The sequence below is a fragment of the Manis javanica genome, chromosome 15 (assembly GCF_040802235.1).
Source record: "Manis javanica isolate MJ-LG chromosome 15, MJ_LKY, whole genome shotgun sequence".
Classification (NCBI taxonomy): domain Eukaryota; kingdom Metazoa; phylum Chordata; class Mammalia; order Pholidota; family Manidae; genus Manis; species Manis javanica.
Genome location: NC_133170.1, coordinates 79,657,260 through 79,684,610, shown reverse-complemented (window position 1 = coordinate 79,684,610; position 27,351 = coordinate 79,657,260). Strand labels below are relative to the sequence as shown.

Genomic DNA, 27,351 nt, shown 5'->3' with positions numbered 1-27,351 from the left:
GGAGAAAGTCTCCCCCAGGCACTAACTTAATGCTCCTCTCCAGACTCCTGTGGTTTAACCAAGAGCAGGCACCTACTGGGCACCGCTGGGCATCTGGGCAGGCGGCAGCCTCCAGCCGGGAAGCCTACCAATTGCTTCCTTTACATTTCTTTTGGCAGTTAATTTTGAATTAGGGTATGTTTTTAATTTAAGCTAGTGGGTTATAGTTTCCTTTGAAGATGCTTTAACAATATTGAGTCCATTTAACCAAAATATTAAAGAGATGAGAGTAAAGCTGCTTCTGGATGTAGACAACCTCAGGAAGGTAGACAACATGAGCAGGCGAGAGTTTGGGGAGCCCCATGACTGGAGGTAGGGGGCTTGCAGGGGCCCAGGCCAGCAGTGACCTTGCTCTTAATGTCCAGCCATTCCCTGAAGCCCCAGGAGCCTTGACCACGGGGTAGGGATGGCGCTGGTGGGCCCTGCAGGAGCTGAGGTTCCTGTCGCAGGCTGCTCTGACCCCGGTTTACTCTGGGTGTCTCCTCCACACCCGTCTCCCACTGTTTATGTCTCTCCCCTGACTGTCTTTTTCCATCTCTGCCTATCCCCATCATCTCTGTCTCTCCCCCATCTCTGCCTCACTCCTATCTCTGTCTCTCCGTCTCTCTGGCTTCCCTATCTCTCTCTCCCCCATCTGTGTCTCTCTCCTATCTCCATCGGTACATATCTCTGTCTCCCCCGTCCCTGAATCTCCCATCCTCCCTGTCTCTCCCCATCTCTCCTATCTCCATCGGTACATATCTCTGTCTCCCCCGCCCCTGTATCTCCCATCCTCCCTGTCTCTCCCCATCTCTCTCCGATCTCTGTGCCCCATGGCTCTCTCCATCCGTTTGGCTGCCCCCTCCCCCACCCTCACCACTTCCCCTTCCCCCTCACAAGCGGCCTGCACAGCTCTTCCTTTCTCTGTCCTGCTTCCTTTGGCTGTGAGTGACACGCTGCCTCAGAAGCTGCAGAACCGAACCCTCACAGAGCCCAGGACCCAGCCAAGCGCTGCCCTGGAGTCTGGGAGGTGGTGCTGAGCCACGTCACCGTGGAGAGATGGAGGCCTGGGAGGTCAGGAGCCCAAGGACGCCACCCAGCTGTCCAGGGCTCTGAAACCACCCCCACCGGTTCCGCCCCCGGCCCCTCACCCTGCCTGGCCAGCCCCAGGGCTGCGGGGAGGGAGAGGAAGAGGAAGCCTGGGTGGCAGCCAAAGGGCAGAGTGCCACTTGGGTTCACTGGGGTTGGGGCACTTAGCTGGGCTCGGTCACCTGGGGTCAGGGGCGTTGGTTGCCCTGCCTCTGGGGATCTGGCCCAGCCCTGTGGGTCTTTGCCTTGGCCTTCCCTCTGTCTCTCGGTGGCCCTGAGCCCCACTGTGTTCACTCCTCCACTGGAGCACACAGTAGGCCAGCAGTGCACATTTGTTGGCTAAGAGTTTTGGGGAGAATAGCAAGATTAGCATTTGAGTCCAGCCTCTCCTTTCACGGATGGGGAAACTGAGGCCTAGAGAATCAAAGTGATTTGCTGAGGTTCATGAAAACAGATTTGGAGCACAGAACAGGTCCAAGTCCCCATCCCCTGCCAGCTGGAAGCAGAACAGGGAGCATGTTCAGCGGTGGGCACCCTGTGGCCCTCTGCAGGTGTCATGTGAAAAATCCCCTCCTAGGGGGCAGGACTCGGGTTCGCGGCTGGCTCATCCTCACCCACCTGCTGGGGTGCTCAGGTGCTCCTCCTCCCCAGAGGCTCTTGGGGGGTCTCTGCTGACCCTCCTGGTGATGACAGTCCGGAGGGTTGCAGAGGAGCTCGGGCGGTGGGGCCGAGGTCCGTGACCTCACAGCGGGACGCCGTGCCTGCTCTCAGGTAGGGGCTGTGGCCGCACTGGCCTTGGGAACCTGGGGCCTCGGGTTGGACGTTGCCTGGTCTGTCTGGGACCACATGGATCCTGTCTAGGAAAATCCAGAAGACGTAGTTCCCAGGCCCCAAAGCCGTCAAGTAGCTCCCTGCTGGCTGCAGAGGAGCAGGGGAGCTCCTTCCCAGGGCACTCGGCCTGAGGTCTGGCTCCTGCCTTCCTCTCCGGCCTCCCTCCCCTCCTGAGACGGTGATGGTAGTGCAGCCCCTCTGAGTGGCAGTAGCATCCCCTGGAGGCCTTGTTCCCTGAAGCTCACCGCACCCATGCCCAGAAGCCCCGCAGGCAGCAGGTCTGGAAGGGGCCCAAGAATTGCATTTCTAATAGGTTCTTGGGTGCCCGTCTGGTCTGGGAACCCATCTTGAGAACCACTGTACAGAAGGTGAGCACATACTACAACGGAGGTTTAAGACCCTGCTCCACCAGACCCCTGCTGTGAGCTGTCAGGGAAGGACTGTACCTCTCTGGGCCTCAGCTTCCTCGTCTATTACACGGGACAACAGCAGCACCTTTCCATAGATGAGTCCTGAGGATTAAGTGAGCGAGTACAGGGGACGTGCCCAGAGCAGTCCCTAGGCACAGCGTGGGCACTGTATGCATCTTTCCTATGATTGCTGTTATTGTTGTTATTTCTTTTACCACTATTAATTTACCACACCCACCCCTCTGTTCCCAGACTGTTGGGGTCACAGTGAATCCTTCGCCATTTCCCTCATTCCCTGTGCATGTTGATACCTCGTGGCCTCTCTGCTCAAGCTCGTCCCTTCAGCTGGCTGCCTGCCTGCCCCAGCCGGAAATCCACGGTCCCTTCCTCTGGCCTCTCTGATCACATGACTTATTTTTCCCCTAGTCTAGCACTTACCCCATTCTGCTGACTACCCGATGACTTGGGCGTCTCTCTCACGCCCACCCACAGGTTCCTGCAGCCCTGACCTCTCAGGGCTTTGATGGCACGAGGAAGGTCCCCTGGGAATGCCAGCCCCATCACCCGCAGGAGCCAGAGAAGGCTTCCAAGGCCCCAGGGTGGAGCCCCACCTGGGATGGGGGAGTTCACTAATTAGTAAGAGCATGGGCTTGGCATCCGAGAGCCCCAGGTTCGAATCTAGGTTTTAGTGTTTAGGGCTGAGTGGCCTGTTGGTAATTTTCTTATCCATTTGTGCCCCTTGCATCCTCCTTTCAAAATGACTGTGTCATCACTTCAGTGGGTTTTTATGAGGATTCAATGGAGTCGCATTTTTATACAGCAAACAGCACTGTGTGCCAGACCCTGTGCCAGGCACCAGGTATCCATCAGAGGCAAGACAGACCATCCCTGCCTCAGGAAGCTGACGTTTTAGGGGAAAAGATGGGCACAAAGGGCGATGCATTAGAGTTCTCCCGAGAAGCAGAACCAGTGGGATATATATAGATGTATATAGGAGGAGATTTATTATAGATTTGTATTTACTGGCTCGGCCAATTATGAGGGCTGAGAAGTCCTACGATCTGCTTTGTGTAAGCTGGAGACCAGGAAAGCTGGGGATAGAATTTGGTCCAAGTCTGGTGGCCTGAGAACCTCGGAAGCTCCAGTGTCCAAGGTCAGGAAAACGTGAACGTCCCTGGTCTGGCAAAGGTGGAGCAAATTCACCCTCTGCCTGTGTGTTCAGGCCCTCAACAGATTGGACGGGGCACCGCGTCAGTGAGGGCCAGCTGCTTTACTCAGCCTGCCGATTCAAATGCTCATCTCTTCGGGAAACGTCCCCACAGACACACCCAGAAATCGTGTTCACCAACTACCTGGGCATCCCTTAGCCAGTCACGTTGACGCATAAAATGAGCCGTGTTAGGAGAAGTACATAATTAGTCATGTCATTGTTCCAGGAGGACACAGTAGAAAGGAGATGGTCCACATGAAGCACTTTGTGTACAGTTTTGCAAATACGAGGCCCTCATCAATTGGTAGCTGCAATTATTGCAGTTATTAGGGCGAGTAGGTAAAAGGACGGGAGGTGTAGGGAAAAGGCGTAATGTCAGTATCAGTTCAGGGACAGGAGCCTTCCTGTCACTTTGTGTCAAACTGTGTCATTCACAGGCAGCATTTACTGATGCCCTAGGGTGCTCTGGGTGCTCTGCTGAGGGCTTCCTGGGTACATCTCACCCTGCGGGGAAGCGCTTTTATCACCATTTTACAGAGGACGGAAGTGAGACATGGGGGAATTAGGCCACTCGTCTGGAGGAGTGGGATTCGAACCTAGGTTCTTATCCATCCGTCTGGGAGGCTGAGGGCTCCCACAGGCGAGGGATGGAGGTGAGACTGGTAGGGTCCAGCCAGGTGGGGAGGGCTCCGGTTTTGCCTTGAACCTCAGAGATCATACTGCTGGGGTCCCTTAGTGGTCCTGGGGTGTACAGGATGGAGGTTCAAGGCACATCTTCTCATCCAACAGTCCAGAAAAACCGTGGCATGAAGCCCCACAAGAGTGGGTGGGAAAGGCTGACTCCTCCTGGGTCCTTGCTGCTGGGGCCAGCCAGCCAGTGAGTGGCAAGTTCCTGGTGGGTGGGGCTGGGGTGGTGGCAGGAAGTGATGACAGATCAGGATTGGGAGCCTGTATTCGGGAGCACCAGGACGCCCAGGTGTGTGCTGCTTCACTGAAAGGAGGTGATTACTGTTACCTTTTTCCAGCTCTTTTGGGACCTTCTCCACTTAGGACTGGAGACAGAGCTGAGATGAAGTGGGTAATGAGGACTCTAGGGACTGGCATCTGCTGATGACAGCCAGTCATTTCTCAAATACTTAAATACTTGTGATTTGCCGGTTTCTGAGCAAACAGGTGCCTCTTTATCTTTCTGTGTGGGATGTCATTGAAACTTCACAGTGACCCAGGCAGCGGGCTTGAGAAGAGCCCTGATGTGGTGGAAAGAGGAGTCAGACATACTAGAGGTGGAATGGCGGCTGGCTTGTGCACAAGGTGTGAGACCTTAGAGCTGGCCTCTTACCCTCTCCGGGCCTGTTTCCTCACTTGTAAATGGAGATCATAATAGTGACCATCTCAGGTGCTGGGAAGATTATAGGTAAGGGTACGTGGCTCCTGGTGCATAAAAGTGCTCATAAATTCATAGCGGCAAGGATTATATTGTTCACCCATTTTACAGATGGGGAAACTGACGCTCAGAGATGTTCAGGGACTCTGTTGCCAGCACTGCGCTCCCTGGCTCTGTTCTTGGTGATGTCCAGGGAAGTCTGCAGATAGAAATGCTTTCTAATAAGGTCCCAGGTCCCCTCAGAGCCCCAAATCATTTTTCACTAGGAAAAGGACTCACTTTTTCCCTCACTCCAGATCTGGTACCCACGAGACAGTGAGCCAGGAGGAAATGTCCCTTCTTCCTCTTGAGTTTCTCCCTTTGATTTGTTAAGTGTTCTTGTTTTGAGCAGCTCTTGAAGCCTTTGGAATCCTTCCTCTTCTGCCTGCTTCAAGAGCAAGCAAGAAGGAGGAGGGTCTCCTGGACGTGCTCTGCATTTGGCCAAGTGGGAGGCAGAGGGCGGATCAATGCTTTGGGAATTTAATTCCCAGGCAGGTGCTGCCTCAGAACCAGGCCTGCAGAGACTGCTCTTAAAATACCCCACCCAGTGCCACCCCATCCTTTACTCATATGCCCCAAATATCACTGCCGTGAAAGCCTCATGCCTCTCAGCTGCACCACAAATAAAGGGCTAGACCATCTGAATCTGGGAACATTACATCCAGCAGGTATTTATTACTTGCTTTGTTCTTGGTTAAGCCTTTCCTATGTTTGGCTATCAGCCATTGCAAAACCTCCACAAAGAAAGGGAAGATAATACAATCAAGTAAGCCATAAACTATAACTGGGGGCAGGCAGGTGGGGAGTTAGCCAAAGACTTTCTAAGGAAAAAAAGCATTGGAACGGCCTTTTGACTTTTTGTAAGGATATTCTAGAGCTGGCTTCCCATGTGAGAAACTCAAATCCACACCCTTTGGGCAGAAGTGAGAGTGGTTAGCTGGCTTTAACCATCACTGAGTCTTCAAATAAGACTTTGGAAATCAGTTTTGCTTAGTTGGGTCAAACCATTTTTTAAAAAGCAAGACCACTTGAGTGCTAAGCATGCAGAGTTCAAAAAGAGCCTGTTACGAGTCTCACTTGGCTGTGAGTGGTAAAATCTTAATTTAAATTAACTTTAAAGTAGAAAATAAAGGAATTTATTGACTTAAGTAAATGGAAAGTCCAAAGGCATATTGCCTTCAGGTAGAGCTGTATCTAGGTGCTCCAGTATATCAGGACCCTATCCCTTTTACTCTGTCTTAGCTGGACTGTCTTCTGGGGTGGCTTCATTCTCAGGCATGCTCTCTCCCCAAAAACATCTCCAGGCATACATCCTACTAATGTAGCAACCTCAGCTGTAAGAGAGCCCCTTCTCTAGTAATTCTTGCAAGTCCTGGATTTATTCCTGTTCACTCACCTGTAGCCTCATGCTCATTCACAAGCATCTGTACCCTCTTACTGGCCAAACTGCCTGGGGGCATGGGATCAGCCCATCTTGGTCACAGGGACTGATCCCAGAAGATTAGAAAATGCATTCTTAGCAAATACCCATGACAGTGATGGGGCAGAAATGAGAGAGAAAGGCAGGACTTCTGCCCCGGAGGAGAGAATGAGTCAGGTAGCACCACTGAGCATTTGCTCTGCTTCAGTATGGCATTAAGGCTTTTATGTGTATTTAGCTGCTCTCCCCCTTTCACACATAAGAAAATGAGGCTCAGAAAGGTTAAGTGACTTGCCTAAGGCCCCAAAGCTAATAAGTGGGGAATTCAAGCTCAGATCCATCTTCCTGCAAAACCCATTCTTTCAGCACTCTCTGATACCTACAGAAACTTGCTGGTTAGCAAAGTGAGCTCAGAAAGTAAAATAGGAATGCCTGTGGGTGTACCAGGCTCTTTGTTAAGGATGGGAATATTTTTAAAAATTTTGTTTTTTTAGGACAGGGCCCTGCAGCTCATGAACTCCCCTAGTAGTCAAGTGTGGGAGATGGAGGGGCAAACAGTTACCACAGGGAATGGTGAGGGGTAGGCATAGTGGACCGTGAGACATAGCTGGGTGCTTAATCTAGCCAGGGTACTCAGGGAAGATTTTCTGGAAAAGGTGATGCTTGAGCTGAGGTAGTAACAAACAAGCCAAGGTAAGGTTGAGGAGAGGGTATGTAGATACCTATTATTTAAGACTCTTGGTTAACAGAGATAGTAACCCACGAAAGTAAGCAAAAAGTGAATGTGTTGGTTCACTTAATTAAAAAGTCAAGGGGTAGGGATGGCTTTAGGCATGGCTGGATCCAGGAGCCCAGCTCCTATCAGGGAATCATGTCTCCATCTCTTGGCTCCATCTTCTTGGGCTGGCATCAATCTCAGGCACGCTCTGTAGGTCATGTCTAGAGAAGTCCCCACGTCCCCAGCCCTGCCCCGTTTACTTAGCCTCCCCCAGAGGATCCTGCAGAAGTCTCTAGCTAACTGTTATTAGATTGAGTCATGTGTCATCCCTGAACCAACCCTGAGGCCTGGGAAGGGAACACTGTGATTGTCCAGCCCTGGGTCATGTGCCCACTCCTGGAGTCTGAGGTAGACTAAGAATGAGAATAGGAAAATGCAGGGTGCATGGCACCCTCTGGGCTGATAGAAGTTCCATCTGGCCTGATTGCAAGGGGTCTGTCTGATCATGAGGCCCCGGTAAACCATGTGCGGAATTGCCTCCTGAAGATGGTGGGGAGCCACAGCAGTGTAGGAAGGGCAGAGGGACATGCCCACTCTGCAGGGTGAGGCAGGGGCAGAAGCGTGGGGACCAGGTGGGAGCCAGTGGCGGCCTGGTGTCATGGACAGGATTCGGTGGTGAGCTGGATCAGGGGCTCCTGAAGGGATGGGAGCCTTGTTCCAACACAGAGGCTTAGAGAGAACACGGTGCGTTCAGGTGGTCCTGGGGTATTAGGTGGTTCTGTTGCCATGCTGAGAGGGGCGCACCAGGATCCTGTGGCCTCAGGGAGGGGACCCAGACCAAAAATTCCATTCAATAAATATTTATTGAATGCCTGCTATGCGCCGCACTCCACTCCAGTGAACAAAGAATTCAGAGACCCCAGGCAGTGAAGGCGGATGCGGTAAGTCAATTACATGATGTGTCAGCCAGTGGGAAGCGCTGGGGAAGAAAACACCATGCAGGGTAGGGGGGTTCCGAGCGCCGGGTTGGGGGGTGCATGTTGCAGTAAGAAATGGGTGATGGGAGAGATGTGAGCAAGGGCGGGAAAGCCAGGTGGCTGACTGGGGACAGCGTTCCAGGCAGTGGGGACAGCTGAGGCAGAGGCCCTGAGGAGGAAGCTGGCGTGTGTGTGTGTGTGGAACAAGGGGGCCGTTTGGCTGGAGAGCAAGGTGGGGGCAGGTGGCCGATGGGAACGGAAAGGGAGGCGGCAGGGTTGAGCCTGTGGGGCCTGTGGGCTGTATGGGCACTGGCTTTCCCTGAGTGAGGCAGGAGCCGCCGGAGGATTGAGAGCAGAGGAGGACCATGACCTGATTTCCGTCTTCATGTGATCACTGGCCGCTCCTTGGAAGTGGACTGTGGCGACAAGGGCAGAACAGGAGGCAGTTAGACACAAGGGTGCCTTGGACCAGGGCAGTGAGAAGTGGGTGCACGGAACACATACATGTCCCCAAAGCGTCGAGGACATACAGCAAGTGGGTTTCTGGCTCTGCTGTTTTGTTTCATTTCGTTTGCTTGTATAGCATGTTAAAATATACATAACATAAAATTTACCAGCTTAGCCATCTTTAAGTACAGTTCAGTAGTATTAACTACATTCACATTGTGCAAACGTCACCACCGTCCATCCCCCTAACTCTCATCTTGTAAAACTGAAACTCTGCCTATCCTACAACAACCGTCTCCAGCCCCTGGCGACCCCATTACAATTTCTGTCTTTCAGGATTTTGGCTACTGTGACTACCTTATATAAGTGGAGTCATACTGTATTTCTTTTTGTGGCTGACTCATTTTACTTATAATGTCCTCAGGTTTCATCTCTGCTGCAGCGTGTTGCAGAATTCCCTTCCCTTTTAAGCCAGAGTGACATTCCCTGTGTGGACAGACCACCTTTTGCTTATCCATTCATCGACTGATGGTCGCTTGGGTTGCTCCCACATTTAACGATTGTGAATGGAGCTACTGTGAACGTGAGTGTACAGATATCTCTTTCAGACACTGTTTTTAGTTCTTTTGGGTAAATACCCAGAGGTGGAATTGCTGGGTCGTATGGTAGTTCTGTTTTTAATTCTTTGAGGAACCTCCATTCTCTTTTCCATGGCTGCACCATTTCATGTTCCCGCCAGCAGTGCTCCAGGGTTCCCATCCCTCCACGTCCTCACTAACACTTGCTTTCCGTTTTTTTTTGATAGTCACCATCCTGATAGGTGTGATGTGAAATCTCATTGTGATTTTGATTTGCATTGTCCGGATGATGGGTGACGTTGGGCCCCTTTCCGTGCGCTTGCTGACTATTTGTATATATGTTTTGGAGAAATGTCTATTCTAAAGTCCTTGGCGCGTGTTTTAACTGGCATGTTTTAACTGTTCAGTCCTTCTGTTGCTGAGTTTTAGGAGTTCTGTGTATCTTCTGGTTATTAATGCCTTATATGTGTGACTTGGAAATATTTTCTCCCATTCCACGGGTTGCTTTTTTAACTCTGGGGATAAGTGTCTTTTGATGGATAAAATGTTTTAATTTTCATTAAGTCCAGTTTGTTTATTGTCTATTTTTTCTTTTGTTACCTGTGCCTTTGGTGCCATACCCGAGAAATCATTGCATAGCTCTGTCTTGAAGGTGAAGTTGACAAGCATTGCTGGGCTAGCGTGGGGAGGGGGAGAGAGAGGGGAGTGTTGGCTTTGACTGCTTTCAAGTCCTTTGGCCTGAGTGCAGTGACTTGCCGCCAACTGTGGGTGGAATGTGTTTTGGGGGAACAGCCAGGAGATAGCTTTTGAATTCATTAAATTTGAAGTACCAGCACCATGTCCCAGTGGAGGTGATGAGAAGACAGTAGATGCCTGAGTCTGGCTAATTAAGGAGAGAGATTTGAGTGGAGGAAAGACTGTGGGAGTCATTAGCCTGCAGGAGAGGAGGAAAGCCCGGAGTGTAGGGAAGGGAGATGGTGGTGGGGCCAGTAGCACAGACTGGCACTCCTGCCCAGGCCAGAGTGGCTGGGTCCAGCCCAGTGCAAGGGAAAAGCCTGAAAATTATCTCATGTCAAAGGGCGGCAGAGGGAGAAGACGACAAGCCAACATCATCTCCTTGGCCTCTCATCAAAAGGTGCCCCAGACTGGCCGCTCACTTACTGAGTGTGGGTTTGGGTCTGTGTGCCAGGAACTGGGCAGTGGATGACACTATCAGAGGCTCAACTCAATTGATTTTTATGTTCCTGGCGTCTGGCACCAAGCCTGGCTCTGGGAGAGCACCTGCCAGCCAGCACTGGCTAAGTGAATGAATGGAGTTCTGTGTGTTCCTCAGGAGCAGACGGGAAAGGTGTGCGAGGGACAGTTCGCCCAGCCAGCAACACCACTCTTCAGCATTTAACAAAGTGTGGTTCTCTAAGACTATTTTTATTGAAATCTATCATATGTGCAGAAAGGTACATAAGTGGACAGCTCGATGAATTTCCAAAAGTTGGCTGCGCCCGTGACAGCACCCAGATTAAGAAAAATACATGCCTACCCCCCCAACATGCTGTGTACCTCCTCCAGTCATAACTCCCCCCAAGATAACCGTCGTCTCCTGCTAGAGACTAACTTTGTTTGTCTTTGTACTTTATGTACATATAAAGTATGTACATAAAAACATACGTATGTTCCCTTTTTCCCTTTTCTGTTGGCCATTTTTGGCTCAGCATAGTATCTGAGTTCATCCATATTGTTGTACAAAGTTATGGCTCATTCTTCTGGCTATTCAGTATTTATTTATTTGTTTGTTTGCTTGTTTGTTTATATTTAGCTATCCTCTTGTTAATGGGCATTTGGGTCTTTTCCAGTTGGGAGCTATTACAAGTAGCACTGCTGGGAATTTTTTGATATGTGGCCTTTGGTGAATAGTGAGGTGCATTTCTGATGGATGTGCACTTCGCGTTGGAATTGCTGGGTCATCGAGAAGGTGCATGTGTAGCTTTTGTCTCTGTTACGCCAAAGAGTTTCCCAAAAGGATTTGATAGGCTACCTCCCATGCCCCTTCCCACCCAGCCATAGAGCATGAAAGTTCTGGTTGCATCACATCCTTGCGAACACTTGGTATTATGGTTTTTTTTTTTTTTTAAGCCACCCAGATATACAGTTGTCCCATATTGTACTTTTAATTTGCATTTATTTTCCTGATGGATAATGAGATTAAGCACTCTTTGCTTACCAACTATTTAGATAACGTCTTGTATGAAGTATCTCGTCAGATCCATTTTTCTATGGGGTTACCTGTTCTAATCTTATTGATTTCACAGAGCTCTTGATATATTCTAGATATAAATATCTTGTTTGTTATATGTATTGCAAGTATCTTCTTTATGTGTAACTTCTTTTGATCAGTAAGAGGAGGAATCAGCACTTTTGAACTTCAAAATCATTGATTTGAGCACAGGGCAAGCCCTTCAAGACCTGTCTCTAAACCCTGCAAAATATTTAGCCCAGTCCTTGCCATACAAATACAGCTGTGACTGTTATTTGTGTCTTTTCCAGGATCAAAGAACCCTGATCTTAAATGGACAAAATTTACCCTGTGGGGCTCTTTAGCCTAAGTCATCCCTGCTTCTCAGGTCAGTTCTATAAATATTTATTAAATGCCTGCTATATCCCTATCTCTGGGCTATGCATCGAAAGAACAGCAGTGTACAAGAGGCAGAGGAGGGTGTTGCACCCGGGGTGAGTGCTGGGGGCTGTGCGCTGGGCTAAGGAATCACAGAAGGCTTCCTGAAGGAGGTGAGCCTCATGATAACATATACTTGGGTAATCCTCTTCTGTTCAAGTACATGTTTGGGTGCCTTCTGTGTGCCAAGCACTGATTCCCAGTCAGGGAACATTTGGCAGTGCCTGGAAATATTTTTGGTCGTCATGATTGAGGAGAGGTGCTCCTGGCATCTAGTGGGTAGAGCCCAGAGCTGCTGCTGAACATGCTAAGAATTATCTGGCTCAAATGTCAGGTGCTCTGAGGCTGGGAAACCTTGAGATGGATGATTGCAATCCTGTGTGACATTACAGTAAGGAGAACAAGCAAAATGCTATAGGAACAATATCCCATCCAGAAAATGTCAGAGAAGCCTTCACAGAGGAAGGAATCTTGAAGGAATGAGTGGGAATTGGCAGGAAGCAGGGGATGCTGAAGGCCCCGGTGACTCACGGACGTGGGAGCTCAGGGTGTGTGTGCAGGTCTCACTGGCATCTGGGACAAGCCCGCAAATGAGGTGTGAGAGGCTGTGGGACCGGACAAGTAAGGATTTCATCCACCTGCCTGTCCATGCCAGGGGCCGCAGCCACACGTGGACTATGGCTAGTGAGGCCAAGGAACTGAATTTTTTAATACATACTTTATGTATAATTGTTTAATATAATTAAATTTAGATTTCAAAACAGATACTTCACTCTGTTCCTGGAAAACTTCTAAATGTGCGTGGAACTGTTTGGGGATGTGAATGTACTTTTTCAACTGTAATTTTCATGAACTCTAAATACAGACCAGGTATTCCCCCTGCAAGTTTATTATCCAAATTGAGATGTGCTGAAGGTAGAAGATACATGCAGGTTTCAAGGATGCAATACTAAGGGAAAGAGGAAAATAACATCTCATTTTTATATTTTTTTATATTTTCAATTTATCTTTCATATATTTACAAATATTTTAATGTATTTAATAAATTACAATTTAATAAAATATTTGTAAATATTTTATATTAATATTTTTGTTTTTATATTTAATGTTAATTTTTATATTGCTTTTTACATGTTTGTATTCATTTTTATGTTGATTTCATTTGAATTTTTATATTGATTTAATGATTGTGTTCTGGATATACTGAGTTAAATAAAATCTAGTTTTACATTTCATTTGACCTTTTTCTTTTTACTTTTTTAATGTGGCTGCTGGAAAATTGAGTTCCAGATGATCACATTGGACTTCAGTGAGATGTCATTATAAACCATGGAGAGCAGCTGAAAGGTCAGGCTGAGAAACGGGCAACCTAGTCAGGTTTCTCTGATAGCTGCAGCTTCCAGCCACAGTGGTAAGAGAAGATTCCAGAGGACAGGGCTGGTCTGGCCATAGATGGCATAGCCTAGAAGGCCTAAACCCCAGACAGGTAGTGCTCCCTGCCAATCAATCCACGCACGGGCAGGCAACCAGGCTGGGCCAGAGGGAGGAGGAGCCTCTGGGGAGAGGCAGGCACATACGAGGACTAAGCAGTCCTTCAAAGAGTCCTCACAGCTAAAGGCCAGCTGGGACCTTGGCCACTACAAGCCAGCCTTCTCCTGGAGGTCACCACTCCAGGCTGTTGCCTGCACCCACTCAGGTTTGGTACCCTACCTCTTGCTGCCTAGTCTGTTCTCTACTGCTCATCAGCTGTGTGGCCGTGAGCAAGTAGCTTCCCCTCTCTGGGGGGCTGCTCGCTTTACATGACCTCACCCATGTCAGAGCTGGACTGCAGGAGAGATCTGAGATGCCCCCTGGTGACAGGTATTCCTGGTCTGGGTCTTCTGGGGGTGACAGTATGGTGCCCCAGAGGAGGGGAGCGGACAGTACTCTCCAGTTGCAGGGTGGCTTCCCATCTCATTTCTGTGCTAGGTCCCCTTTTCCCTGCTTTGGAAGCTGAGGCTCAAGGAGGTGAAGCAGCTTGCTCAGGGTCACACAGCTCGACAGAAGCAGCATTCAGAGGAGGCATGCTTACCTTGTAGATCCAAGGGTGCAGGTCCCATGGCCTTACCTTAGCGTGCAGTCAAGGGCAGGGCACTGTACCACTCTGACCCTCAAGTTCCTTCATCTGTCAAGTGGAGAGGACAACAGTGCTGACCATGCAGGTTGCTGAGAGGGTGTAGTGAGTTGGGGAAAGCCACACTGGAGGTGTGCGCAGCAGAAACAAGGCAGGGCTCCAGATAGTGGCTCCTGTTTGTTGACGGATCTGCACATAAGTCCTCCTGGCAGCTCTCTGCAGTGAGTGATATGAGCCCATTTTTCAGGGGAGAAAACTGAGGTCAAGATGTACAGCTGGTGAGAGCAAAGCTGGGGCCCCAGCCAGTAGCATGGCTCAGGGGTCCTTTCCTTCTGCTGCAAGGCCCCTGTCCGCACCCAAGAGCCCTTGCATTGCCTGTCATGTGTGACAAGGGCAGGCCTGTCCTATGCCAAAGCCTGGTCCTCTGTCCTGGATGGCTGAACATGAATGGGCACAGGGTAGCCTCCCTGGGGGGACCACAGATGACCAGCCCAGAGAGCCCACTTCTTCCCTCAGGACCTCGCTGTCCTCTGCCAGGTGAGCTGGAACCATTCTACCTTCCTGCTTCAGGCTGCTTTCAGACAGCCAGGGTGGTAGGGCAGGAAGCTGGCATGGCACATGCCCAGGACATGGCCAGATCCTAAAAGCCAGAGTTGAGAGAGGCCTTAAAGATCATCAACGCCCAGAGCTGGCTGTCTAGACACCTTTTTCAGCCTCAGTCTCCACATCTGGAGAATCGGAGAAATCATCAGCTCTGCAAAAACAGCCACATCTGACAGTACAAAGTCAGTGCCCAAGGGGAACTTACAGATTGCTGGCCTCAGGGTCTTCTGGAGGCACATCGGCCATTTCTGCGAACACGTAAAGGCTATGTGGCCCCTAAGCCAGCTATCCCTAGACAGTATCTGTCTAGAACTGTGCTTCTCAAACTTAATGTGCACGGGAATCCCAGGGGTCACCTTAAAATGCAGACTGATTCAGTACCTTGGGATGGGCCAGCAGGCTTCCAAGGACCCTGCTGATGGAATTAGCAGGTCCTAGGGGGCCTCTCACACGTGGGCACAAGAAGACATGATCCTTTGTGATGGAGTGCATCACATCAAAGGTGAAAATAGCCAAAATGTCTATCAGGAAGGCCTTAGCCAAATGAACAGTGGGCCCTCCCTGCCAGGGATGCTCTGAAGCAATTAAAAGAGGGAGGGCAGTCCATCAGAGTCTTGCATAAAGATATGTCTTGTCTTCGTGCAGACTGAGCACCCTCTGGGTACTGGGACTTTTCTGTGTGTCACTCACATGGCCCATTAGAATAGGGGCTAGCACACAGTAGGTGCTCATGCAATGTACCAAAAGATGAAAAAATATGTTGACATGGAAATATCACTGTCTAGTGTGGAGTGAACCAAGGAACTGTCAGAGGATACGTGTGATCCAGGGCCTCTCAGCCTGGGCATTGCTGACCTTTGGGGCAGCTCAGTGTGGTGGGCCCACCCAGGCACAGTAAGATGTTTGGCAGCATCCCCGGCCTCTCCCCACTGGGTGCATCATTTGGTGATAACCAAAACTGTCTGCAGACATTGCCAATTGTCCCCTAATGGGCAAAATTGGTCCCCGGTACAATATGATGGCATGTGGATGGAAGGAAGGGTGAATGGGGAGATGGAAGGGTGAGGGTTTGGGAGGGCGGGGGAGAGGTCCTGTGCTTTCCACTGGGGTAAGTATTTAATGGCTGTCACCTCATGGAAAGTAGGTGTGGGTGGCTTCTCCCCAAACTGACCAACAGTGGTTACATTACCTCTTAGAAAAGAGGGACGAGGACAGGATTGGAGGTTTTGCTCCAAAGGGACTTCAGCCTTCTCTGTTTTTGTTTAATACTGAGATTGGATCTGTGACTTGAGTAATCAAGTAGATTTAAAAAATAGGGATGATACAAGGAACTGCTTCTAGAGTGGTGAGGATTTAAGGAATCCTCACAGTTCACGCCTGAAGTGCTCAGCCCAGTGCCTGGCCAGTAGCGGGAACACAAGGAAACCATTGTTGTATTGGGTTGCATCCTCCAGCAGTCCCTAAGCCAACAGAAGCAGTTAACACCCTCTTTGCATATGGACACTGGAGGTCACAGAAGGGCAGGGACTTGCCCAAGGTCACCCAGCGAAGTAGGAGCTAGGCTTGACTGGAAACCAGTCTTCATGGCTCTGAAGTAGGGGCTGTTTCTTCTCTGCTGTGCTGTGGCCCCCACCAGGCATTTGGGCCACCTGGTCTTCACACAGTGCATCTCACTGAGGCCACGTGGGCTGCTTCAGGTGCCCCAGTTTATTGATCACTTGGTGTTCACCAGGCCAGCTGGCACCCAGGAAGTGGGTAGGGCTGGAGGTGGCTGAGGTATAGCCTGTAGGAGTTCTGCTGTTTTTGTTGAGCAGTGTTAGGAGGATTTCAGGGGGTCTGGAACCTGTAATAAAGGACCTTGGCAGAGATAGTCCCAGTAGGTGGACACTGGCTGCCAGCCTTGTGTAGTGTCTGAGTCATATTGCTCCTCTCCTGCTCAAACACCTGCCATGGCTCCCTGGTGCCCATGCCTAAATTTCCTTTCTGCATAGTGCCTGCTGCATTAGCATTCCATGTCCTACAAAGGATTCTGCATGACACAGCTAGATTTCAAGTACTAATAATGGCAATAATGATAATAATAGGACCTAGGGCCCCTACCATCTGTCCAGCATGGTACTGAGGGCTGGACATGCATTATCTTATTTAATCCTTGCAAAAGCCACACGGCACTGTTGCAAGGCTGATTCTCATTTTACAAACAAGAAAACTGATGGCCACAGAAGTTAAGTGTCTTGCCCAAGGTCACTCAGATCATGGCCCTGCTGGGATCTGCAACCTAACTACAAAGCCAGAGTTTTAACCAGGGGGCCAGCCTACCCAGTCCCGTTAGGAGAGTAGAGCAGCATGATGCCAGCACAGCAGAACCCAGATCTGGGTGTCCGGAAAGCCGGTCCCAGGCCTGGCTGCCCCCTTGCCTTGCCAGACTCTCCCCCTGGGATTGCCCAGACTTCTCCAAAGCCAGCCCTGTATTCTGGGGCTGCAGGTCCCAAAATTATGCAGTAAACCTAAAACTCACCCGAGTTTCATTTTTCTGTTCTTTTCCTTTACATCAAACCATATATATCTCTACTGTACAACAGTTAGAAAATTCAGAGAGAAAACAAATGAAGCTCCAGTTGACATTTTAGGGTGTATGTTTCTGGAGTGTTTTTCCAACATAAATATTGATCAGGATGGGATCAGATAACCTATTTGTCACCCAGCGTCTTATCCCAGACATCTTGCAGTGTAACGAATCCTCTTTTATAGTGGTATCCGGGTCTGTTATGGTTGTACCGTGGACTATTTAATTAGAATAGCTAACTAGAAAGGGTGACAGGTTAATAGCTGGCATCTACAGACAGCTCCTTCTGCTGGGTCCTAACCTCAGCATTTGCCTGAACAGTCATGACAGCAAGCCTCTTAGGCAGTTGAGTCCATCTTACAGATGAGGAAACTGAGGCCATTGAAGCTGATGGCCCCAGGTCTCATGGCCCATCCTTGGCAGAGCCCAGTGTGGCCCCTACCCCTCCCGAGTCCTCCACCCATGCCCTTAACTATCATTGAGTTACCCCGCTGTGCACATCACCTGCTGTGTTCTCTTTGAGGCGGGTGAGCATGCTGGGTGCTGACCAAGGAAGGAAGACCAGTTAGGAGAAGCCACAGCGGTCTGCAGCGGTCTGATATGCAGCCCTGGCCAGAGAGAGGGTGAGTGTTGCTGCTGGGAACAGTCCCTCTGGGCAGGACAGGCACCTGCCCTTGGGAATTTGCCAGAACTGCCTGGAGTGAAGTCCAGATAGGCTCAGCTGGGTGGTTCCCCGATGCTGTGCAAGTGTGGGCAGCCAAGACGTCTCCCTCTGGATTCAGGGCGTGCTGTAGTTGGTGGCTTCTGTTCCTTAAGAAATTCCAGGGCACCAGGTGCCAGGTTACTTGCTGCGGCCATGCTGGACCAGTACAAAGTGGGGTCCATCTTCAGGTGGGTTTGCTGAGGTTTGGAGAGGTTAAGAACTTCATTCAAGGTCACCTTCATAGCTCAAGTCGGGGAGAGTGGGGAGGGTCAGTGCATCCCGGGCTGCGTACCAGGGGCTTAGCTTGAGTCGGGCTCCTCCAGACACTTCAGACAGATGATCTTACTTCCTCTGAGTGGCCTCAGGAGGTGGGTGCTGTCACTGTCCTCATTGTACAGACGAGGAAATGGGTGCCTTTGGTAGGTGAAATCTTGCATGGAGTGCCTCTCAGGCATTGAATCAAAGAAGGTTCTCACTGTTGAAGTTGTGTGTGGGGCAGGGGAAGAAGACAGACAGTTCAGCCTTCCCGGGAAGTCACTGGTGGGGAAACAGTCCCGAAGAGGGAGAAGCATGTCCAGGTTGCAGGGTGCTTTGGCTGAGTGCAGCTAAGATTGGAACCCACTTTCCCCTTTGCCCTGAGCTGAGGCAGGTTCCTTTCTGCTCTGCATTCCAGGCTGGCCAGCCCCTCCCTTACCCCAAAGGCCACAGATTTGGTAACCTTTACCTGGTAAGGTCATGCAGTTGGGATAAAGACAGGGCTGGGTGTGCTCACCACCTCTCAGGACAGCCAGGGGGAAGGTTGGGGGTTCCCAGAGGTGGGCTTTTGGAACCCTGGGAGTGGTTCATGTGTGTCCTGCTCCCTTAAAACCACAGGGGCCCATGGTGAACGGAGCTGCCTGGCACCTTACAAGACAGATAAAGCCAGTTTAGTTTGTAAGATCTGGTGTTTTGGAGTCAGACTTCAGTTTAAATCCTGGCTTTGCCCCTAAAGTAGCGGATAGGTCTTTAACTTCCTCAAGCCTTTGATTCCACATCTGTAAAATGTGCCCTCCCTGTACCTCTTTCCCAGGGTGGCCGGGAGCATCACATGGGGCTGTGCTCACAAGACCCGTAGCTCCATGCCAGCTGGGAGGGAGTGCTCATTCATTTACATCCTGAAGTGACAGTTCCCCAAGGACTGTCGCTGTCTCTTCTCGACAGGCTCCCTGTGGAGGGCTCCCTGTGCGCCCCACTTAATAGATGAGGAAACCATGGCTCAGAGAGGCTGAACGTCTTGCCCAGAGGTGCACAGCCAGGGAGTAGCAGAGATGAACCTGACTCTGTGGCCCTCTGACTCCCGTCCCCTGACCTTGCTGCCTTCCTTCATGGGTGCACCGTGACATTCAGAGGAAATGGAATGAAGTGGCTGCAAATTGAGCTCAGTGTGTGGGGATGTGATGGGTATATACAGCTGGAGCTCAATAAATGCTCACTTCAAAGCATTAGTCAGGGCAAGTCAAGGCAGAGTGATTCCAGAGGGAGCAGGGCTTTGTGCAGAACCTGTTTGCACCACTCTGCATGGATTTCCCCAAGAGGCTCCCCGCAGCCCCTGCCGTCCAGGTGGGGACGTTTCTGGGGATCCTGGGCTCCCTGGCTCCCGGGTACAGGCGGACCAGAACCATGCATGGTCTGTAGTATTCCCTGTTTGGCCAGAGGGGCCCCAGGCTGCTGGGTTGGAGATCAGGATTAGTGAGGCACTGGCCCTTGAGGGATGCCCGAAAGCTCAGTAAACAACATAACATTTTAATGCAGATTTTAAAACACTCAAAACCAATGGACGAGCCTCAACATTATGCTAAGGGAAAGAAGCTAGTCATTAAAGCCCATGTATCGGGGTTGTCCGTAAATGAAATGCTCAGAACAGGCAAATCCATAGAGACAGAAGGTAGATGAGTGGTTGCCGGGGTGCGGGGAGCGGAGGAGGCAAGGGGTGAGAGCTGAAGGCCGGGCTTTCTCTTTGGGGTGATGGAAACATTCCAAAATTGGCTGTGGGCTGGTTGCATACTGCGGGTATGTGTCCACTTTACACAGGTACGTTGTATGATCCGTGAATTGTATCTCCATAAAGCTACTACCAGAAAATCTAAATCAATGCAAAACTATTCCTGGCAAACAATATATCAAAATTTGAAAGACAGGATCAGTATTACTGATTTTTTTCCTCCTGCCTCAGGCTCCACTACCGTTTGGCACAGCAGCATCATTTATCCTATTTAGAATTTTAATTTTTTCTTTCATCCTCTTTTTTGGCATTCATTTAAAAAGAGTGCATTAAAACACTGTTGATCTGACTACTGAATTTTGGGCGCCCCCTTAAACGTTGCACTCAAGGACAGCGCCTGACCTGGCGCACCTTTGTCCCCGCCCTGCCTGGCAAACCTCTTGCCCTCTTGGGTGGCCCGGCCCTCCTGGGCCACTCTCTCTCCCTCCTGCTAGCTGTGGCTACCCATTTGACAGATGGGGTCAGCGAGGTCCGCTCTCAGAAAGGCTGTGAGTCGTTCACCTGCCTGAGGATAGAGCAGGGGTCCCCTTCCATGTCACCTTCTCTTCGGTCGTAGCATGTGGCTCCTTTGCCACCTTCTCTCTCCTCCCCTCCCAACTCCGCGCTTTTGCTCCTGGATCCCCAGGCGGCTCTCACGTGGCCTCCAGCCCTCGTCTTCCAAGCTGTCCTTCACCAGAGAGGCTGTGTCCCCTCCCAGACCCCAATCCAACCAGCACTCACCATTTCCTGCTACCCCCAGGAAAACACCCAGCTCCTTACTTGGCCTTGAAGACCTGGCACAATCTGGCCCCTGCCCAACTCCCGTCCCCACCGTCTGGCCTGCTGCTGCTGGTTTCCACCTGGCAGACTCAGATGGACCCGTATTAACGGAAGAGCTGCCACGTGTCAGCTGCAGCCCTCTGCTCTTGTCCAAGTCAGCTTCCATCTCACGTAATCCTCACAGCAGCCTTGCTGGTAAGAATTGTTGGACCCATTTTACAGATGAGGAAACTGAGGCCCAGAAAGAGGAGAGGACACCCAGGAAGTCTGGAGCAAAGACAGGTGTGCCCCTGGGGCCGGCTGACCACGCACCTGGAGCTCTGGCCACCTGCCTGAGCCTGCCCTCGTCCGCTGCTGGTGACCGAGGGGCAGAGCCTTGTTCAACTGCCCCTCGGAGCCGTGTGACAGTGACTGGGACCAGGGCCACCCCTACTCTAGTCCCTGATGTCCTCTACTCAGTTCAGACTTGAATTAATAGCCAAGGCCACATGCTGGCGTGTGGTGCCCGCGTGGGCAGAATACCACATTTCTTCATAATACTTCTGCTGTCTACCACTTACATTTTTTAAATAAAGTCAAAACATCCAATGCATGCTCCAGAATATGCCATTAAACTTTCCTGATGCCAACTGCTGCCGCCCTGGGATGGTAGTGAGAGGGCTGGGTCGGAACTGGGGCCCGGACTCGTCGCCAGGCTTATGGAGCGCTAGTGTTTGCGTGGCTCCCCAGGGGCCTGGGAACTTGAAGAGGGGAAAGAGGACATCTTTATTGACCTAATGGACATTTCCCAGGTGTCAGCAGGTGACAAATTGCAGGTGTAGTAGCAGCAGCTGGACTTCAGTCATCAGTAGACACCATATACATCTTTATATCACATTTCACTTGCTGCAAATCTCTCTTATCACTGCATGCAAATTACAGTTATTATAGGGCCCACCCCTTGATCTTATTTATTGTTTTAGTAATAGAGCATGTAGGTTTCTGTATCACAGCAATCTTCATAATTGTATTCCTTTTTTACTATAATTGGTGTCCTTTTCATCTTCTGTATTTTATTCCATTTAAAAATATTCTTCTTGGAAGGATCGGTAGATTTCCCCAAATAGCTGAGGGGGGTCCATGGCACAGAAAGGGTCAAAGGACCAGTGAGACCTGGGTGTGAGTGCTGACACTGCCCAGCACCTTGGTGAGTGTGAACAGTGAGTGTGAACAGCAGCCCCTTCATCTGCATTTCTTGTTTGTGGCCTGGTCAGAGGGCACCTTTTCCCTCATGAGATTGTTGGAGGAGAGCGACATGCTTCATACCACTCTGTGGTGGTGTACCTCTGTCTGCCCTTTGGGCATGGCCCTGGGCCACTCTGGCACGCCCCTGCATGGCTCCCAGCCTGGCATCTGTCCCCCTCTGTGTGACTTGTCTGCCTCCCTGTGTCTGTTGCTCTGACACTGCTTATAGCCAGGCCTGTGTCTCTCCTGAGAAATAATGGTACATAGCCATAGCTAATGTCCCTGAGCTCACGCCCTGTGCCAGCCTCATGACAACTGGCCAGGCCAATGCTGTTTGTGCCCTTCCTCTGCAGGGGACTTGAGTGAGGCTCAGAGAAGTTACTGGCTCAAGATCACACAGCGGGCTACTGGCCAAGCCCAGATGGCACCTGGACCTGTCCACCTTTGGGGTGTGCACTCTGGACCCCCACACTGTGACCATGGCATTCCCCATGCCTGTCCTGGGTGGGCACCCAGTACATAGTCCTCAGTCCTGACTTAGTGCCCCAAGCAGTATTTCATGGAGCAGGGTGGGGGCAGCACTTGGTAAAAATTCAGACACCTTGGCACCATCATGTAACTTCCAGACCAGAACATTCAGAGGTGGGACCCAAGGACCCAAGGAGCTCTCTTTTAACAAAATCTGGTGGTTTTGCTATGTAGGGAAGTTTGAGACCCACCTTAAAGGGAAGAAGTAACAGTGATACAGTAACAAAGCTGTGTTCTGCGTGCTTTCCATCAGTTCATTAATTTAATCCTCACAACTACTGTCAGCGTCCCATTTCACAAATGAGGAAACTGAGGCACAGAGGAGTTAGCTAACTCCTTCCCCTACCTGCTCCCCACCCAAGGCTGCATTGCTGGGGATCAGCGGAACCAGGACTCAAAGCTAAGTGTGTAGGACTCCTCCTCCAGTGCTCATTCCCCCACCTCGTAGCTTATTGGCAGAGGAAGGGAGACAAGGGCATGCGTGCGTGTGTGTGGTGCAGGCAGGAAGCTCTGGCCCCTGCAGGGTCACCCTGCCCCTTTCCCATTTGCACTATGTACCAGGTAGGGAGGGAACACACCAGGCACTGGGGGCAAGGCTGGGAGACGGGCCAGGAGTCCAAGGCAGTCACTCTCCTGAGCAGTGGTGACCTCAGACAAATTGCTTCCCCATCTATGTATTGGTCAGGGTAGGAATTTGGGGGGTTTCTGGCATCCCACAGAACTGGGTTCTAATTCAGGCTCAGCTTGTTACAATCTGTGTGACCTCAGGCCAAGCGCTTCCCTTTCTGAGCCTCAGCTTCCTCCTCTGTGAAACTGGACTGATAACACTGCCTGCCCAGCCCCCCAGGGTCATCACTATTAGTGGCAGAATAGACATAAAAGGGCCAGGCACACACAAGTCTGTCTCCTTAAGTCTTTACTTGGCTTTACTAGACCAGATGTCAAACAATACTGTGTGCGTGGGTGTGCCTCTTTTTTTAAAAAAGTGAACTATTTGTTTTCCCAAGTTGTGTATTTTTCTCTCACCCACCAAAGGCTGGACACCTGTGTCTTCCCACTGGCTGGCTGAGAGGCAGCCTAGAACCAAAATACACACCAGTTTCTGCCGTGGCTCACTGCATTTGCATTTTCGGGGTTTGATCCATTTCGGAGGGCGGGGAAGGCGCAAGGGCTGCCCGGACCCTGTGTTCACCCTCTGTTCTAGGGCGTGGGCGGCCCGCGGGCCCATCTAGCTCTGCTCCTGATGCTGTGAGTAGTCTGCACTCGCACACAGGCATTTGGAGCTCCTTTCGCGTTATAAAGGCAAAGCGGAGCAGCTGCAACAGAGACTGTCCGGCCCACAGGGCCAACACTGTTGGCTGCCTGCCTCAGCAGGCCGCGCAACCCTTGTGAGTGTGTGTTCCTTCCGTCTTCATCCGTGTGCTGTGACGACGGGGATCGCGGCGTTCGATGCTCACACTTGTGCATATGGGCTCCGTGCCGAGCTCGATGGCCCCATGTAGGTCCTCAGGGCTCCCTGCCCCGGCGGTGTTCCTGTTTCTCAGATGAGAACACTAAGGCCTGGAGGGCCACCCCAGGCTGACCCAGGACCCCTAGCCTCAGAGCGCAAGAGCTGGGATGTGACCCTTGGCCTCATCACCTCTCACCCCCACTGCCTAAGAGCACTGACCGGGGCCTCCAAGGATGGGGTGGGACAGCATGTGGAGCCCTGCTTTCATCCTTTCAGGTAAAAAAATGCAAAGCGGATCAGGAAAGACAGACCCTGGATGTGGGAGCACGGGCCTTGGAGAGGGTGGGCGTGGGGCTGGGGGCCCGGGGGGCAGGAGGACTTACTTGGGTTTTCCCCCTGGCTCCCTCATCTCCCAGCTGTGTGGCGTTGGGCGGGTGATTCCACCTCTGAGCCCAGTACACTGACGGTTAATAAGAGAGTCACATGGGGTCATGGGGGGAGAGGGGCGTGGTGAGGACAAGCCTCAGTGATGTATGTCAAACTCGTGTCTCAGTACCTGGTGTGCAATAAGTGCTCACTAAGTAAGAGCTAGTGTTTTTAAGGCCGCGTGCCAGCCTGCCTTCTCTTCTTCCTTCTTGAGCCACTCCAAGGGCTTCTTACGCTTACGCCTGGGCCAGAACCTTGCAATTACTTCTTTTCTCCTTCCTCTTGCCCCGTTGGGGCCTGCCAGGCTTTTCTTGGCTGGCTTCCCCCCGGAGCCAGTCGGAGGTCTCTGTTCCCGGGAACAGAGAGCTCCAGTCCCCCCAACTCTGCACAGGACTGTTGGGCTGGGGGTGATGAGGTCAGCGGGGCCCGCTGGGGTAGGTGGTAGCCATGGTGATGGAACGTGTCGGAGCTGGTTCCCATGGGGAGAGCTTGCAGGGTGGATGGCTAAGCTTGGGTTCAAGGGCACGGAGCACCTCTCCAAGGCCACTGTGTGAGTGCAGTGACCTGCCTCCTTAGCTGGCGTTCCCCTCCCCTGTCTTGGGAACCTCTTGATCTGCTGAGCTTGGAGAAATTGTGCTGAGTTAGAAAGTTCCAATGAGTCTGACCCTTCGGGGCATGGCCCCCCCTCCCACTGTGGGCGTTTCCCTCCCAGGGTTTAGCACAGGTGTCATAGTCACACCTGCTGGTTTCCTTGCTGCCCACTGGCACGTCAGCTCCACGAGGGCAGGGGCCTTTGCTGCTCCTGGTGTGTCCCAACATCTTGATCAGTGTCTGGCACGTAGTAGGTGCTCATTTGTGGAATGAATGAATCTGGTAGTCTAAAGGGATCTTAAAGACTGAACAGCCCTCTCTTCTCCCCTCCCTTCCTGGGATCATTCAGGGCAGCTTATGGATTGGTGGAAAGAGGCAGGAACATTACCTTCCTGCTGTCCCCATGTTAAGAGCCTAGTGACATGATACCAAGGATGGTGTCCTGGGGACAGAGCCAGATGTAGAACTGGCTTTTCCTCTTAGTAGTTGTCGGACTTCTACAAATCTAATTCTCAGAGCTTCAACTCTCCTCACCTATCAGGTGGGGATAGAAATACCTACCTTACCAGGTTCTGCTGAAGATGAAATCAGAAAATGAAAGCCAGTGTGCAAATAGCACTGGGCACGTGCCAGGCGCTGTGCCAGCACATCCTAGCTTACATCACCCGGCACTCCTAGGAATGCCCAGGTGCCACATGTGAGCCTCCTGTGAGGTGGTGTTATCACCCCCATTCTGCAGAGGAGGAAACTGAGGCTCAGAGAGGTTAAGTGACTTAACTAAGGTCAGACAGCTAGTAGCCAAGAGAGCTGGGATTTCAGCCCAGTCAATCTGGCTTCTTACTCTGCCTGGCATATCATTCAAAAACTATTATTTGGTTGCATTATTTTATTATGTAAACAGGATAATGACACCATGAAACTATGTTTTTAGGAGAAAAAATACTATAACCTACCACCTGAACGCTACCCCTGGTGCCATTTTCAGTCTGTTTCTTTTTTGTCTTTTTTATTACCTGTGGTTTGTGTTTGCTGGTTGGTTCAGTTGACTTGGGGGCTTTGCTTTTTGGCCTACTTGTGCTCACTTTGCACCCACACAGGCCTTTGTCACTCATAAATTGGAGAACCAGGGTGCACCTCCCCACCCCCACCACCACTGGGCTGTTGTGAGGATCAAACAAGGGAGAGCAGAGAATACCCTTGGTCTGGTGTTAAGTACACAGTGGTGCTTAATAAATGCTGGTGTCTCTCCTGCCAGAAGAGAAGGGCTCGTTGAGCCGCTCCCCATGCCTGCCATTTGTTTGAGAAGTCAGCACTGTCCTGTAGAGCTTTCTGCAAATGATAGGAATGTTGTAAAGCAGGGGTGCACAAACTTTTCCTATGCATGTCCAAATAGTAGATGTTGAGGCATGTAAAGTTTTTCTTGTTGTTCTCCTTTCCCGCCCCCTTTCCTTCCCCCATCTCGTCCTCCTCTTCCTCTTAAAAAAAAAAATGTGAAAACCTTTCTTAGGTCAAGGACTGAGGGCCATGCTTTGTGGGACCCCTTCTAGATTGTCCCATCTGCACTGTCCATGACCAGCTGCCATTTGGCTGCAGGGCAATGGAAATATGGCCAGTGTGAACAAGGGGCTGAATTTCAAATTAAATTTAAATACTGATGAGTGGCTAGTTGGACATGCCACATGGACATGCAGCTGTAAGTGACCGAAGGCCCTGACAGCCCTGTCCTGTAGCCCCGCCGCCCTGCAAGGGCCCAAGGGCCGTGGGAGCGGCCCAGCTGGCAGACCTCTTGAGCTCTCGGGCATTTCAAAAGCCTGAGGGCAACTGGGTGAGCCATCTCGCCTCCAGAAGAGCTTCAAGTGCCCTAATTGTGTTATTTGTTCCAAGTAGCAGGAGAGCCAGTCCTGTGTACTCTGTAGCTTGGAAGCAGGGCAGGGGGCTGGTTGCTGTGGTTACACCTGGGTGCCCTTCTGCATCCGGGTTTAGATGTACTACTCCTCGGGCTGGGATTTCAGAGACAGGAAAAAAACTATGGAGGCAAGAAGTGACACAAATATAATAATAGCTGGGATTTTCTGTTATCTTGTTGAAAGCTCCCAACAACCCATTTCACAGGCCGAGGCTCAGGGGAGTGACAATCTGTGTAGGCAGGGAGCCGTCCAGCTCCAGAGCCGCATTCTGAACCACCCCTGCCTCCTGGGGTGGGACCGAGAGGAGGGAGGTTGGGGTGCAGACTCACAGTGTGTGAGTCTATGAGGTGCTTTCCCCTGTTGGGCCTTGATGGTCCCATCTGTAAGATGGGGGAAGGTGAGAATCGGATGAAAAATCCTCTTCGCTGGAAAGAGTAAGAATACAGCATGTGAGTACATCAGGATCTCTTTTTCCACATTAGCTGGGCTGCATGCCAGATGCCATTGTGTTCATGGCCTCGTTGCCGGCACGCAAGGGTTAAGAGCTGGGCATCCGAGTCTCACAGATCTGGATGGCGATCCTGGTTCCATCTGTTCCCCAGGTCAGTTGCTCTTCCTCTTGGTGTCTTTTTCTCATCGGTAAAACTGGGA

At 51.1% G+C, this 27,351-nt stretch overlaps 1 protein-coding gene across 11 annotated transcripts in view; it reads left to right on the top strand.

Annotated features, from left to right (window-relative positions):
- The window catches only part of TPST2 (tyrosylprotein sulfotransferase 2), a 50,339-nt gene that overhangs the window by 7,105 nt on the left and 15,883 nt on the right, over positions 1–27,351 (top strand). For 2 of the 11 annotated variants that reach the window (XM_036993314.2, XM_073222635.1), the window contains one exon: positions 27,183–27,302. The exons of 1 other annotated variant lie outside the window; for it this stretch is intronic. In XM_036993314.2, coding sequence (XP_036849209.2) covers positions 27,199–27,302 — 104 coding nt within the window. In that variant the 5' untranslated portion in view covers positions 27,183–27,198. Of the gene's footprint in view, positions 1–8,982; positions 9,127–11,662; positions 11,740–13,073; positions 13,201–17,594; positions 17,695–27,182; positions 27,303–27,351 lie in introns of those variants that run through there. 8 more of the 11 variants (XM_036993316.2, XM_036993318.2, XM_036993320.2 and 5 more) reach the window with 8 other exon arrangements.